The sequence below is a fragment of the Mixophyes fleayi genome, chromosome 11 (genome assembly GCF_038048845.1).
Source record: "Mixophyes fleayi isolate aMixFle1 chromosome 11, aMixFle1.hap1, whole genome shotgun sequence".
In the NCBI taxonomy this organism is placed as follows: Eukaryota; Metazoa; Chordata; class Amphibia; order Anura; family Limnodynastidae; genus Mixophyes; species Mixophyes fleayi.
Genome location: NC_134412.1, coordinates 95,675,363 through 95,690,357, shown reverse-complemented (window position 1 = coordinate 95,690,357; position 14,995 = coordinate 95,675,363). Strand labels below are relative to the sequence as shown.

General features: G+C 42.8%; 1 protein-coding gene across 3 annotated transcripts in view; it reads left to right on the top strand.

Moving 5' to 3' along the window:
* KIRREL3 (kirre like nephrin family adhesion molecule 3) overlaps positions 1-14,995 on the top strand; it is a 541,498-nt gene that overhangs the window by 485,920 nt on the left and 40,583 nt on the right. For all 3 annotated transcript variants that reach the window (XM_075190473.1, XM_075190474.1, XM_075190475.1), the window contains exons 11-12: positions 7,772-7,872; positions 10,771-10,969. In XM_075190473.1, the coding sequence (XP_075046574.1) occupies positions 7,772-7,872; positions 10,771-10,969 (300 nt within the window). The remainder of the gene's footprint in view (positions 1-7,771; positions 7,873-10,770; positions 10,970-14,995) is intronic.

Below are 14,995 nucleotides of genomic sequence, written 5' to 3'. Positions count from 1 at the left end.
TGGGGTTGAAATCTCTGCGCCAATTTAAACGTATCATCATTTACATTTCTTGTCTGAAAGTAAATAAAATATTTTTTTTCTTTTTAAGCAATTCCCCGTTGGGAACATACAGATGTATTATGATGATATGGGTATACATGTGTTATTGCAGTTACATTGTGACATGCAGCTGAATATTACACTTATCCTCTTCAGTTTAGATTATATGAAGAGTGTGGTTCACATGTTCCCTCTTTAGAATGGAAATATCTATTTATAGTATTTAGTCCCTGACTTAACCCTATGGGCAGCAACAACAGTGACATCTGACAGTTATAAAAGGAAGACAAACCTTAGCAGTAAAGAGACAGAGTACCAGCACACTTACATCTAATTGAATTGTCTTTTTTGTAATGAATTAGTCTGCAAGCTTCCCTTCCATCGCACACACCCCATTGAAGTATACTGGGATAAACCGTAAAATGAAAGCCAAGCTAATTGACCTTAGGCATTACAAACCCCCCCAAACTGAAGAGCATCAGATCCTGAATGTCAGCCTGGCTCCCGTAACTGCTAATTTCCTAGATCACAGTTGGTCTCCTGTCCCTAAATAACACACACACTGAGATAATGCAATAAGAAGAGGACAGAAGCGGCGAGGAGATACGCCAGTGGCATCACATTGAGCCGGGATGAGGAATGCACCATTTGGCTTTATCTCGCCGTGCCTTGCAAAGTGATATTGTTTTCCTTCTACTCACGCTCCCTTATCGACAGCAGGAGTTTAATTACAATTAAATAGCTAGCACAAAACAAAAGCAGCAGCGAGAAAAACAACACAGGCAGGGAGAGAGGTGGTTTGAAATGTAGAATGAAATCATGCATTGTATAACGAACGCAACCGTCGCCCTGCTCTGGGCGCCAGGTAGAGCGAGGCGCTGGCTACACCTGTCTCCGCATTGTTGAGCGCCTCAGGCGTGTGCGCCACTTATACTCTCTAGATCCACCAGGTAATGAGAGGGAGGATCAAGTAATCCATTCCTGGTCAATCAAATCCTGGTCGTATGGAGTCTGTTCTCTCTGGGCGGGGGCAGTAATGTACACCCCCCTAAGCTTTGTGCCCGAGAGGAACGGTGACCTTGTAATGACCTTCTACAAAGTAGCTCACCACCAATAAAGACCGTTATGCTTTATGTGGAGGACGATGGCGTATTTCCTTTCATCACAAATGTCGCACTGTTACGCGGGGTTAGGATATCACAGCTCCCAGTCTGCTGCCCCCACCTCCTCCCTGATAGGGTAAGAAGCAACTACAGAGTAGGGGGGAGGAACGGCCACCTAGGTCGTCCGCTGGTCCTACTTGCCTCCTTTATGTATGGGAGAAGGTTCAACTTTAATGGCCGATTGTGGTCTATTATGCAGAGAATAAGTCAGTATTCGATTTATAATGCAACATATTAGGTTGTGATTCTGCACACCCATCAATAGGATGACAGGACACCTCCATCTGCAAACCCCATACACACAGACCGAGCAGAGCGAGGAAATCCTGCCATCTTGCATTTCGGAAAACCATATACACCTAAGTGTAAAGTACTAGAACATTTGGGTTGTTTTGTGGCTCTCCAGAAATAATTCAAGCACGCTTCCATAAAATCCCCACAGCATATTTCAATCCATTGACTCAATTGTACTTGGATAATATCAACATTATCCATTTCCTGCCATCATCCACACCACAGACATTGTGAGCTGTCTTCTCACCTACCAGTGGGAGGATAGGACAGTGTCACCGCAGAAAGGGTTAAAGGGAATATAAACCCTTTATTGCTCATAATAAATGTTTCTGCCTCACAGTCTCTGGGACCTGCCTCAATTATTTCCTCTTAAAGACACGGTTCTGTAGGTGCACTATTAAATATAGATAGCGGCATACCAGAAATCTAAATAATATTCCCCAAATCTCAGGCCAGGCGTGTTTTTCTTTCACCCTCCGTCTAATTGAACACCAGCGTGGCTGGATAGAAGCGGGCCCTACACTCCGCAGGATGTACAGAAAATTACAAGAGCTCCGTTTTATTCTGGAATGCAGTACACGGAATCTGATACCCCCCAAATCAAACGGATGAGTTTGGGGACGTGAAGTTCTGTCATCCATGATATTGTAATTCCAAGAACCAGCGAATGACCATATGTTACCGGAGATCCTCAGCTGAACGTTGGAGTTACAAAGCTGGCAGGGAAGAGCTGCTAACAGCTGGCTTGTTAAAAATGCATAGGTGAGCAGTGTGGAGGAGGCCCCACAATGCACTGCGGCAAGAGCTCAGCCACCGAACCAGCAACAGATCCGGACACAGCCGGGGACTCAGACTTGTATTCTTATAATAAAAAGACTTTCAATAATGGAAGCGGAGGATCTATGTCCCCTGTCACAGAATAGTTTCCCGTTACTCCTGAACATACCATGTACACACATCTCCTGAAGAAACAGCAACACCATTGTTACACATATTAATGTTGCATGATGGCTCAGAAACCACATTCAAACTTTCCAATTTCTCTGCAGCATTAAGGGTTAATCACATCTCAGTGCAGTAGTGGCAGCGCTGTGCGTGGTCCTTTGACCTCTGACCTCTGGAGTGCCACAGAATCACTGTGTTACACCTGGCTTTTAGCACCCTGCACATTTTTACCTCCTCCTTTACGCACCACCTCCCTTTGCCCTGGCCTTTTGGCTGGGCCATAACCACACGACACTAATTATTTACAGTTTTGAATGTCACGTTCACTTTTATATTTCTCCTTCACGGATTTTAGTGGTTCAGGTAGGTCCTTATGGGCTCTGCTTTTCTGAAGATCTAGGGGGGATTGTGTGGCCCTGAGGCTCCTGTTCCCCTGAACCCTTCCACTCCTCTCCCTTTGAGGATGGGCAAGATGTCAAGCCATTGGTGAAGCTTTGGCGGGTGGCAAAGGGGGTCTGACCTTTGCCTCCTAAGGTACCTTTTGTTTTTGGGGTGAGGCATTGAGGGCTCTTTTTCTTTTGAGAAGGGCTCATTCTGCACCATTGTGCACTTTGTCTTTGCACTAGGGGATGAAAGCAATATTCCACGGCTTTCAAAATAAATGAATTAATTAAGGGATAATTGCTTTGCGATGTGCAGCAACATTATTTACACAATGTAAATTAAAAATGGTAGTTTTAGCATCTGCCTGCCGTGTTCTATTGTAATGAATAAAGAAGGGGGCAGGGAGACTGCTAGTTCCGAAATAAATCTACTTGTTCCACCAGAAACATTTACAATAACTTCTCCTAATACCGGAGCAGCATGGATACTTGAAGAAACAGCTGTGATAGATATACATCTCTTTCTCTGCCTCTGACATCACTGTCTTATCACTACGGCATCTAAAAAACAGTACTTACAGCTTCTCTCCTTCAGTTTTATCACAGTTAGACATTTCACCAATCACACATTTATCCAGCATCATCCCGGCACCTGGTTCAGTAAATGATACGCCCAATAGGGGATTTATTTTGCACAGATCTCTTTATAGTCTGCATGAGTGAGGTACAATATTGGTTCTGTAAAACTATCCCCAGACTTCATAATAAAATAGTTCTATTTACTTCCAAAACTGTCACTACTGGTGTCTATTTGTAGTTATTAACAGAGTTCAACGATTTATATAAACAGAGTCTTCCACATCTGCCAGGTGAGTGCAGAATTGCTCCTGTTGTCTGCTCCCCCACCTCCTCACAACAGCTGTTTACCAATTCATATCCCAAGTGTACTTTTCTGAAGCACAGAGAACCAGTTGCACTCATTTTACAGGCCCCATGGATGGTGCGCGATATACCTCGGTTTGATATCATTGTTGTATGATGGAGTAAATGGCTGAACAAGTAAAGCAGAGTTATGTGGACCACACACGTTGACATCTAATTGATTAGAAGATCAGGTATTCTGCAGGATGAAACCAAACATGGTGAAATATTGGCCTGATTAACATCAGAACAAATCTTAGCGTTGGATATGAGCCATATGTCAGTGTTTCACAGTTCACCTTGGAAGAGACCTGTCGGCTAACCAGTGGAGTGAGAGGAAGTGTGTTGGCCTTCTGCTCTGTCCTTTATAATGACCTGGAACAGACAATATTACCTTCCGTAAAGGGCAAACACTTTGACTCGGCAACAGACGCTGTGTCCCGGATACAATGTCAGTTACTGAATCTCACAATGAATGGATGCTGGGTCTACGGCGTGACTGGGTCATGGGTTTACGGTCAGGTCTTAAACACTAAACCAATTCTTTTAGTTTAGTTTAGTGTCCTTAGCCACAGTCAGTTCTGTGACAGCACAAAGCTTTGATGTTTACTTCAGATGCTGACAAAATATTAAAGCATGTAGCCTGACGCAAGAAATCACAGTCAGTGCTTGGGAAAAAAAACACTGAACTTGGGCTGATTAAAACGTATTGTAGGAGAAGTTTTCTGCCTAGTACAAAGTGACTTTATGTTAAATAGGGAGAGCAGTGCAGTGTGGGAAGTCTCTGGAACAGCTCCCTATTAGCTAATAAAACACAGACAGGACTTGTGGCTGTAATAAGATGCCTTCACCAGGTACCACTGAGCACAGTTACTGGGGAATGAACGCAGAGCTAGAGAACAAGAGATCTACAGCACCACAAAGGTTAAACTATGTCCATCGTGAAACAAGGTGACAGTAACGAGGAGAGAGAAAATCTATATAGTCTTTATCTGCCGATTCAGTAAACACTACGGGGATCTATAGGAGAACACAAAGCCATCATCTACCCTCTACAATGTGCCAGTGACCTGGGCTGACTAAATGGACAGTCAATGACACATTGTGTCGTTACAGCACTCTTACTGCAATGTATAAAACAGATTAACAACCGGCAGGTTCTGGTAAATATAATCTGTACAGACAGAGAGCGTGAGGAATGATTATAGAACCATTTCATCTGCTCTTCTGCAGTGGTGCGGGTATATAGATGCTGGTGATGTGGCGATAGTTACATGTTACACATCACGGGCCTGATTCATTAAGGATCTTAACTTAAGAAACTTCTTATTTTAGTCTCCTGGACAAAACCATGTTACAATGCAAGGGGTGCAAATTAGTATTCTGTTTTGCACATAAGTTAAATAGTGACTGTTTTTTCATGTAGCACACAAATATCAACTTTCAGTGTACAAATAAGCTATCGAGTATTTGTGTGCTACATAAAAAAAACTATTTAACTTATGTGCAAAACAGAATGCTAATTTGCACCCCTTGCATTGTAACATGGTTTTGTCCAGGAGACTAAAATAAGAAGTTTCTCAAGTTAAGATCCTTAATGAATCAGGCCCCACGTCTACTCCGGCTGTATAGTATACAATATGGCACAACTTCGGCCTGCTGTCTGAGTTGAACACACTACATCGCTACAGGTTAGCACAACTCCGCAGACGGACACATGACCATCCCAAAGAATTATTCTCTGCTCTTAACTGAAAAATTCACTGTTTATGGACAGAGTTCGGTTCCACACCTTCCTCCACATATTGATCGATTATACAGTTAAATATTTAATGCCCAGCAGTAAATTAAATCTTTACTGAAGAATAAGTCTTGCAGCCTCTCCTCCTTCAATGGCTGAAGGATCCTGGTAGAAATATAAACCCAGGGTCCACTGAGACACTCTTCAGCTGCGAGGTGACATAAGGAATTAAATGAATTAAGATGTATTACATCAATATAATAACAGTCTCCTGTATCTGTGCACTACATAAGGATGCTAAAGAGGGGCCCCTGAGATCTCTATACTGCCAAACCTAGAACAATGAGGAAGATTCCTGGTAACAGCTGTAGAACTGTACAAGTGTCGGTATACAAAGTCCAGAATGGCTGAGACCACAGCTCCCCCTGCTGTCTGTTTGCAGGTAATGTTCTGCAACTCTAGTTGACGTTTCCCATTGTCCCATTTTTCTTTCTGAGGTTTCCTGGGACTTTATGACTCAATTTCCACGCTTTCTTTAGCTCAATGTGCCGGTGAGAGACAGATGCAGCCGGCTGGTGTGTTTTTTTTTATTATTATTATTATTTTCCTGCCTCTTGTGCCCTCGGGATTTGTAAATGAAATATGCTGCCATTGTGCTGATGGTAATATTTTAGCTGTACTAAAAATACTCCATTAATCTAAGAATTGAGAGACTGAGACGCTCTAACATGAAATGTTTTCGGAGCCAACGCCTGATTCTCTTATTTCAACAACATCAATATCAACGGGCATTAAAAGTAAAGGGCTTTCGATCTATTGCCTCGTCCAGGCCTGGACGGCCTGTGGCTCTCCAGGTGTTGTGAAACTATAACCCAGCATGCTTTGCCAGCCAATGTCTGGCACACACAACAGTCAGCAAGATTTTGCACTGGCAACAATGTGAGAGCAATGTGTTGGACTCCTCATTTTCAGTTGGCATAGGACGAGAAAGGAGGAGTGACCAGCGATCCTTAGAGATCGGCTGGTCATATAATGACTTAACAGACTGCACGGTCGTCCAAAAGGGGACAATGTGAGGACAAGTCCAGTATGTGTGGAGCAAAATATCCCTATTCCACCAGCAGTTCAGAGCGACATTAGGAAACATTTTGGAGAACCGATCTGGCGTATAGTACGATCGATAGTAAAGCTTATACACCGTTTCTTTGATTTGGGTCAAAACAGAACTTTTAGCAACCAGTCTCGAACCTCTTCCCATGAACACTCATCCGGGGCTGAGCCTAGGTCCCTCTCCCATTCTCTCTCGTGGTGGCCCTGAGAGTCGTAGGTAATTTCTATCAAAATATTATAAATGGACGACATCATACCCTGACACAGCGTGGACCCCTTTGCAAGACTATTAATGTATCATCTCACCCATAATGTTTATATTCACCCATTGAGAATACAATGATTTGCAAACATTGTTACTCATCTAAATGATGTCTCTGCTACGCTAAGGGTGAGCGAGGTCACAGTCATTCAACATTGTTATAGCGGCCTGTCAAGTTTCATTGTAGGGAACAGTGAAGGGAAGAGATGAGCTCAGGCCGCTGTCTTTTCAAACTGAAGGAAGAAGAGACATTAAATAACATTATCTGCAAATCATCTTATCACTTGAAAGGGGGGGGGGGGAGGTAAACAAAGTATTTATGACATTTCAGTTTAAAGGTCTCCAAAAACCCAGTTGCACCTGTATATGATTTTTCTAATCTTCTCTTTAAATAATAATTGAAATGAGCAGGTTTCCAAAATAAACTATTTCTATTCTTAATTAAAAGATATTATGTCTCAAATGCCAATTGACAATCTATATTTGATTAACTTATTCTTTTCTAGAAAAAACACACCTTCCCAGCTTACATCACAGCTAACACTCTAAGTCTCGGTCATTAATCTTCATTAAAGTGACATGTTCTTGGAGGGGTCTTCTTGACCTTGTTTGGAGCAAATTTTTCCTTGGCCTACTATTGTGAAATAAAGAACATGTCACCGTTACATAACTTGTTGTCGTCTTCTGTAGTGTGTAATATGTAGAGTAAAGGTCAGTACTTTTCTTCTTAAAAGTACAGGCACATAAACTTAGATAAGTTCTGTATTCGTAATATATAGGTTTATATTTGATATAGATTCGTAATATATAGGTTTATATTTGATATAGATTATATATTTCAAAGTCCAATAACGCAAGGGAGAGAGATGTGTGTTATCTGTAAAGTGTTGACTTAATCCGTTTTGTGTTGCAGGACCTCCCATCATCTCCAGCACACAGACGCAGCACGCCTTGCATGGCGAGAAGGGGCAAATCAAGTGTTTCATCCGCAGCACGCCTCCCCCGGACAGGATAGTAAGTACAGAGCTATACGTAGATTGGAGATATACCAGTCTACATATTACCTTCATTTCCACAACAACAATTCCCCAACAACTGGATGGAAATAGGGTTCTGACGTCATACTTTGCACGATCCCACGAAAAGACTCCAGTCAGCTAATGTGAGTCTTACACTGACACTTCTTATAGCACTGGGCTTTGTCAGAACAGTATCAGTCCTACCCAAAGAGGGACAATATCCCATCTCTCTCATTCTCGTACTGACAACAGGACCACAAGGAACTCGATGTCCTATGTGTTCCAGACAAACGCATCATCCAACTTCCAGCGGTAAAAAATAGAGGATTTGCCTTTTATGAAATCCAATGTTTTTACCACTTTTCAACTTGAAAAGCTGCCGATTGTCACACATAAGGAGCAGGCCGTGCCCATCTCTTCTCCCAGCTGGACAGAGGCCGAACCCGCTCTAAGTTCTATGGTAATGACTGGATGGTGAGCATGTAGATCTTCTATTCTACAGTAAGAACGTCTCACTTTATCTTTACACCTGTCTACACTTTATGATTCTGAATACAGAGATGTTGTCTTGGTACCACATCACAACTTATTGTAGGAGATGACTATTATATAGTGTGTAAAGGGATAATATATAGATCAGGGAGTTGAACCTTTGCTTGGCCAGGATTCAGATTAGGCCTGTGGATAACAGTCTGTGTTTGGAAACACACCTGATTTAATGGATTTACAATCTATCAACTGCATTGATATCGATCAATGAAACCTGTGCACTTTCAGGAGTAGATTTATCAGACCTTCTAAAAGGTAAGAGTGGAGGTGTTGCCCACAGCAACCAATCACATTCTAGTTATGTGCTAGAATGTACTAGAGAAATAATAGCTAGAATCTGTTTTATTGCTATGAGCAACTATTGCAAGGTTTCATTTTAGAAGGTTTGATAAATCTACCCCTCAAACCTTTGATGGATTTTCATTACAAGTGAGAAATAACATTTACATGAAGTTAATATTGTAACGGGCAATATACAGTATCTAAACTGAAGGACCGTTTGTAGAACAGTCCTTCATTTTACTAGTCTTAAAGAGAGATTACCTGTGAAAGGAAAATATAATGTATTATTGATTGTGATTTGGACGCCCCTTTGCTAAAACTTTTACAGACTGCACATTGACTTGGAGAAGCAGCACATTCATGCATCCTGCCCGGCTCCTGTTCGTACCCAGAGCACCTGGCAGTTCTAGGTAACATCTGATCCAAAACCAGAAGAGACAGTCTGCCACTTACTGCATCTACTCCCATGCAGTCTTCTTATGCACCATCTATGCAAAGAATGAAACAGTTAATGTCTGCACCACTTATAGACGGTGCTTGAGTCAGTACTGCAGCGTCTTCCGCACATTCCAAAAATAAAACCAGGAAATCTTTGATCTCGCATCTATCAATTTCAGCCCCTGCACTCTCTCAGATAGCCGAGGGGGAGAAGACTCTTTGTGTAATCTATTTTTATTTCTTCCTCCTCCCACCTACACACAAACAAGCCACAGGTTCTTGCAGATCTTGTGTGCTGTGTGCCAGGAGATGAATTGATCAAGAGGCAATCACAAGAGAACACGTAATTGCAGGACACATACATCCACAGCCATGCCCCCACAGGGACACCTGCAGCGTCCGCACAAGCGTTTTCTTCTGCGTTTTAATCAGAGTATGAGATAGCTGCCAGAGTAATGGCTCAGTGTTACAATCCATCGATAGCTATACCCCCAGCCCCTACAGTTCACATAGCACCGATATACACTGTGACAAGGAAAATAGCGTAATGGTCTCGCTGCTTCCTCCAAGGTCTTGTACATTATATTTTATTGATCTGTAGCTTGTGCCGCTATCCCAGTGGTTTTCTCCAGTTGCGTTCTGTTTGAAACGCAGTTTGTAAAACCGCTCTTGTGAATGAGCCCCAAGTCCAATCAAGTTATGTGAACGTTTACATAAAGTGGAACAGATTGTGCAGCATAGATATGTCCTAATCAGTTATAGGAGGATGTGCAAACATTGTTATTCACATTTCTGCTGTTTTGCACCTGAAAACAAATGTAGACCTGTCTAATAATTACGACAGTCAGACTAATACTAAAGCACATGACTGTCAGAAGACAAAAACTAGACCTAGATCATGGTGTAGTATTGTGTACAGCTTTATATCTTACGTAGAACAAATCTCTGGGATAACACATTAGTGTTTTTATTTGATATTTTGTTTTGGATAATTTCCCTTTCATCATTTGTTTTACACTAAACACTCCATAGACAAAGGCCTAATTCTAAATGTTATTTCAATGCCTCTTCATGACGACTTGACTCTCTCTTGACATTGATAAGGGTCTAGCTGTGTACTGGGACACGGCTGCCTTAGATGGATTGATAAGTGCATCACAGGGAAATGACTCCTTTCTTGAGTAACTTTTCATGGTAAATGCAATATAAGGAGGTTAAACAAGGAAATAATAAAGTCTTTCAATAATTCATTCTCTTGTGACGGCTTTAATGGGAAATCTTCCTGCAATTTCGGCACTTAAGCTTCTAAGTTTGACAATATTAAATTGCTCTGTGATTGGCAGACACATAGGACAGAGGATGAATTTCAGGAGCTTAAAAAGGCTTCATCTATTTTTACAGAAGCAACGAACATGACATGCATAGGTTTGACAGCAACACATCGCTGGGTAATCCTAAAATCTTATACAGTCAACCCCCAGCACAAGATACGATGCTAACCCTAAATGTATCACATCCTAATATTACCAGACGTTCCATTATGTCACATCCTGCCTTTACTGTGCAATGTAAATGGAAGTCACATAATCTCCTAATCCTCCGCTCTTCTGTCCCCCTAACACAGGCCTGGTCTTGGAAAGAAAATGTCCTAGAATCGGGGACCTCCGGTCGGTACACGGTGGAAACAGTCAGCACGGATGAGGGGGTCATCTCTACGCTGACCATCAGCAATATCGTTCGGGCCGACTTCCAGACCATATACAACTGTACTGCCTGGAACAGCTTTGGGTCTGACACAGAGATTATTCGACTGAAAGAACAAGGTGAGGGAGTCTTTTATATACAAATTACAAGCATGAGACGGTCTGTGAAGAGAGTCTAAGGAGTTGTACACTCGCTTTGGTTACATGACGATTGCTCCTTTTTTTGCAATCATACAAAAGGAAATTTAAAAATGGGGGGGGGGGGGGGGTGTTTCAGAGTGGACAGCATTTGATTGGCTGTGAGATTGGTGGCCATGCCTCACAGCCAATCAAGTGCCACCTTCTCCTGCATTGAATCCCCCCCCCCCCCCCTTTTCAATCTTATCCCTGCTCCTGGCAGGCTGTTGTCAAAAGCAAATGATTGGCTATTTAAAACTAGAGGAGTATACAACCCCTTTATGATCTCATAATTATAGGTCTTGAATAAATATAGAGAAGTCATTTGACAGACGCTACTTTAGGAGAAGAAAAGGGCGCAGAAGAGATGATCCATACAATATAAATTACATAGAACATTTGTGCTCAGCACACAAAAATTCTGACTTAACACCGGTAGACTATAACAACTCCATACTTGGTAATAGTTATACAGTTAACCACCCTTCCGCCAACTAGCAGAATAGCTCGAGCTGGTGCTACCATTAGGTGAATCACAGCCCAGAGTGCGAACAGTTCTGGGGCACCTAAAAAAAAAACCCCCAAAAAAAAAACTACTTAAATTTTTTTTTTTATTGCACGGAGCACGGCCACCCTGGGGATTTAAGTTAAACAAGGACCTTCCTAATTGGACAACAACGGGAGGGTGTTTATTTAAATAATCTTGAGCTCGCCCTGCACACTTCCTAACTTGTGCCGTGATACTGATGGAGAGCCCCACTGAGATTTTCACCACCCTTCTCTTCCTAAACTTCCTAGGGTGCACGTTACTCTTTCACCAGTCCCGAGAACAGCAAACTTTCAAAGTGCAGGATCATTAGGAATATACCCCATCCTCCTGAAATAGTCATTCTACTGAAGATGCTGGCAAGGACATTGAGTGTTAGCTCTTCTGTCAGTGTACCAGTCACCAGTGAGGTCACTACTGTAATTGCTAATGAACTAATAAGCTGCAGTCTTATCTCTGGAAGCAGCTATTTGTCAACGTCATAAGTGCTGGATAACTATAGAAATATGGACACGGCCCCGTGGGGCACTAGAGCTTGGTGACGTTAGAACATAACCAAGATTATTTAGTGGTGTGATCTTTTGGGGATGGAGATCCTGTACCTAATGTCACCAGCCTTCTGCAGATGTTCCTCTGAGATTTTGCACATATGTTAAGGTTTATCCAGAAGACTGAGAAACATAACTAGAAATCGCCCAGCAGTGCCGTACACTATCTTTCTTACTCTAATATAAGTGAGTGACATATAGACAGCCTACCATAGCAGTTCAGCTGTATCAGGAAAGAGTTACTGAAGATAATTTAAGTTATTGACTGTAGGTTGTGGACCACAGGACTGGAGAAATATAAATGCCTAACTTATATAAAACCTTGAAGTACATAGGAGACAGGAATGTGCCTCATACCAACCAGTAACAATGTACAATATATCTACAATCCAAGTGCTAACTGTTAGGAACTCCCAAGTCAGTACAGTGAAACTCGGGAACTACTCTGAAGGCCAGGTGTTCGCTGGAGCCCCTAGTGGTGGGGACAGACTGGGCTGCAGGCCGACCGAGGGTCGAGTAACGTATACTGACTTAAAGGAGTTCCCAGAAGTGGAGTGATTGGCCGACTGTAGTTAAGAAGAATCCTAGGTCAAAGGGTCACAGGCACAGATGCAATATCCAAAGACAAGCGAAGGGTCAAACTCACAGGCAGAGAAGCAAAATCTGAATTCCAGGCAAAAGGTCGAGGTCTGAAGAGAAGGGTCACAGGTCCAATAACAAGCAGGGGTCAAAACACGGGTAGTCAAATCCAAGGTAGCAGGAACCAAAACAGATAGCACAAGCAGGCAGCAGGACTGAGGACAGAACGCTATAACCGGCAATGAGGCTTAGTCCTCATTGTCTTAAATAGTTCAAGCAGCCAATCCGAGAGGAGCCCACACAGGAGACGCCTAATAGATAGAAGTGCTGGTGGCCAATCGTAATGCAGTGCTCAGCTGCATACTAATAACTGACTCCTCTACGAGCTGCCTCCTAGGCACCTGGACAGCCATGATTGGCTCTCACCTAACTATCCCTGTGCGCGCGCGCCCGCCTATTAACCAGCTGGCCGGGCGCGGCGTCAGGGAATCTGTAGCGTCCCGGTTGTTGCCCAGGCAACCGGGATGTGGAAACCGGAAGTGACGTTCCGGTTACCGTAGCAACGGCCGGGACGTGATTGGAGGATCCTGGAGAGTCGCGGTGGTGCCCGCGGCCGCCGCGATCTCTAACAATAACAGCCATAATATTTGTAGTGAATTTCCTGAGGAATAAGGTATTGATCAGATCTTAGACCACTTGCTCTGCAGGGGCTACAAATAACAAGAATTGTTCTAAACCATGAACTTAGTTCTCCAGAGTACAGCAGGAGTTATGGTCTTACAGCAGAGGTAGGAAGACTGTGGCTCTGGTTCACTTGGGCTTTCACAGCAGATGGGGGACCGCTGTAGAGTTTAAAAGGTACATGGGGAGCCGCGGCAGAGAGTTTCACAGGACATAGAGACTAGGTTGCCTCAACCTGCCCTACAGTCTGGGCAGTAAACATTAAGGGCTAGATTTACTAAGCTGCAGGTTTGAAAAAGTAGGGATGTTGCCTATAGCAACCAATCAGATTCTAGCTTTCATTTATTTAGTACCTTTTGCAAAATGACAGCTAGAATCTGACTGGTTGCTATAGGCAACATCCCCACTTTTTCAAACCTGCAGCTTAGTAAATCTAGCTCTAAGAGTTCTCTTGTTAGATCGTTAAACTGGTGAAGACTGTACATAAATGACCCTGTTGAGCATTGAAGGGAATAAGTCCCAGAGAAGGACACATTCTGTCTGTTCTCAGACATGTGATAATAGTCTCTCAGACATTTTACATTTAGTCGGAACAGTCTATAAACCAACCACAAGAGATAATCCTGACATTGCCCTATTGCTGGGTCTGTGAGATAAAGTCTGATCACACCACTTAGATCCTCCGGCTGATACTTCATCCTCTCTGGATCTTGTGTTATTTAGAACAGCTAAAAGCAACCAGTACTTTGGCTTCCTGCATCTGAAAAGTCGAAAAAACTCTGAGCAGAATGGCGATTGGCTGGTAGATTGGAAAAGGGTAGATACTGGTGGGAAAGGGTAACATAGCGCTAAACGGATAGTGATTACAGTGGGGAAGACATATTAAGGCCCCCTTCCCTATACTAATACTTAAGTGGGGAGCCCTCCCCTTGGAACCCCTAATACCCAAGTGGGGAGCCCTCCCCTCAGACCCCCACTTTCTTTTTCTATATAGCAGGGTTTCGATACTTAAGCTCTGTGGGGTCCTCTGCTTGTGTAAAGCTCTCTAAATGCTGGAGGGTGGGATTCAGTGCACGTGCTGGCTCCTGATTGGATGGCCATACTACCCTAGCACTAGTATGGGGGAGAGTGGTGTAAACATCTTAATGTATCTGAAATAAAAATTTAGATGACTCAATTGAAAATTAAGCTTCCAACACCAACTGGTGACACATTGATGTGAATGGGGCACAGTCACACAGGAGCAATTAATATCTGAAGATGTTTCCAGTCTAGATCAATGTGCATTGCTTAGAAACAACCCAGGACCTGGCGTCACAGTTAGTGATTACATGCGATAATAGTGCAAAGTGATGAGAAAAGAATCATGTTACACATAATTTCCTGGCAACAACTTTCTAATCTTAGAAATAGATGACAATACTGTTACATTAAAACGAAAGTATGCGTTCGAGCAGCACAAACTCTTCATTAGGTGTCACACACAGCTTTTAATCGCTCTAACGGAACGTCTTTTTGGTGTGCAAAAGTAATTAACATTTAACCTTTGGGATTAGGTTCTGAAAAACACGGAGAAACTTTCAGCGGCAATTTTCTGCTGAGTTTATCAGAGGA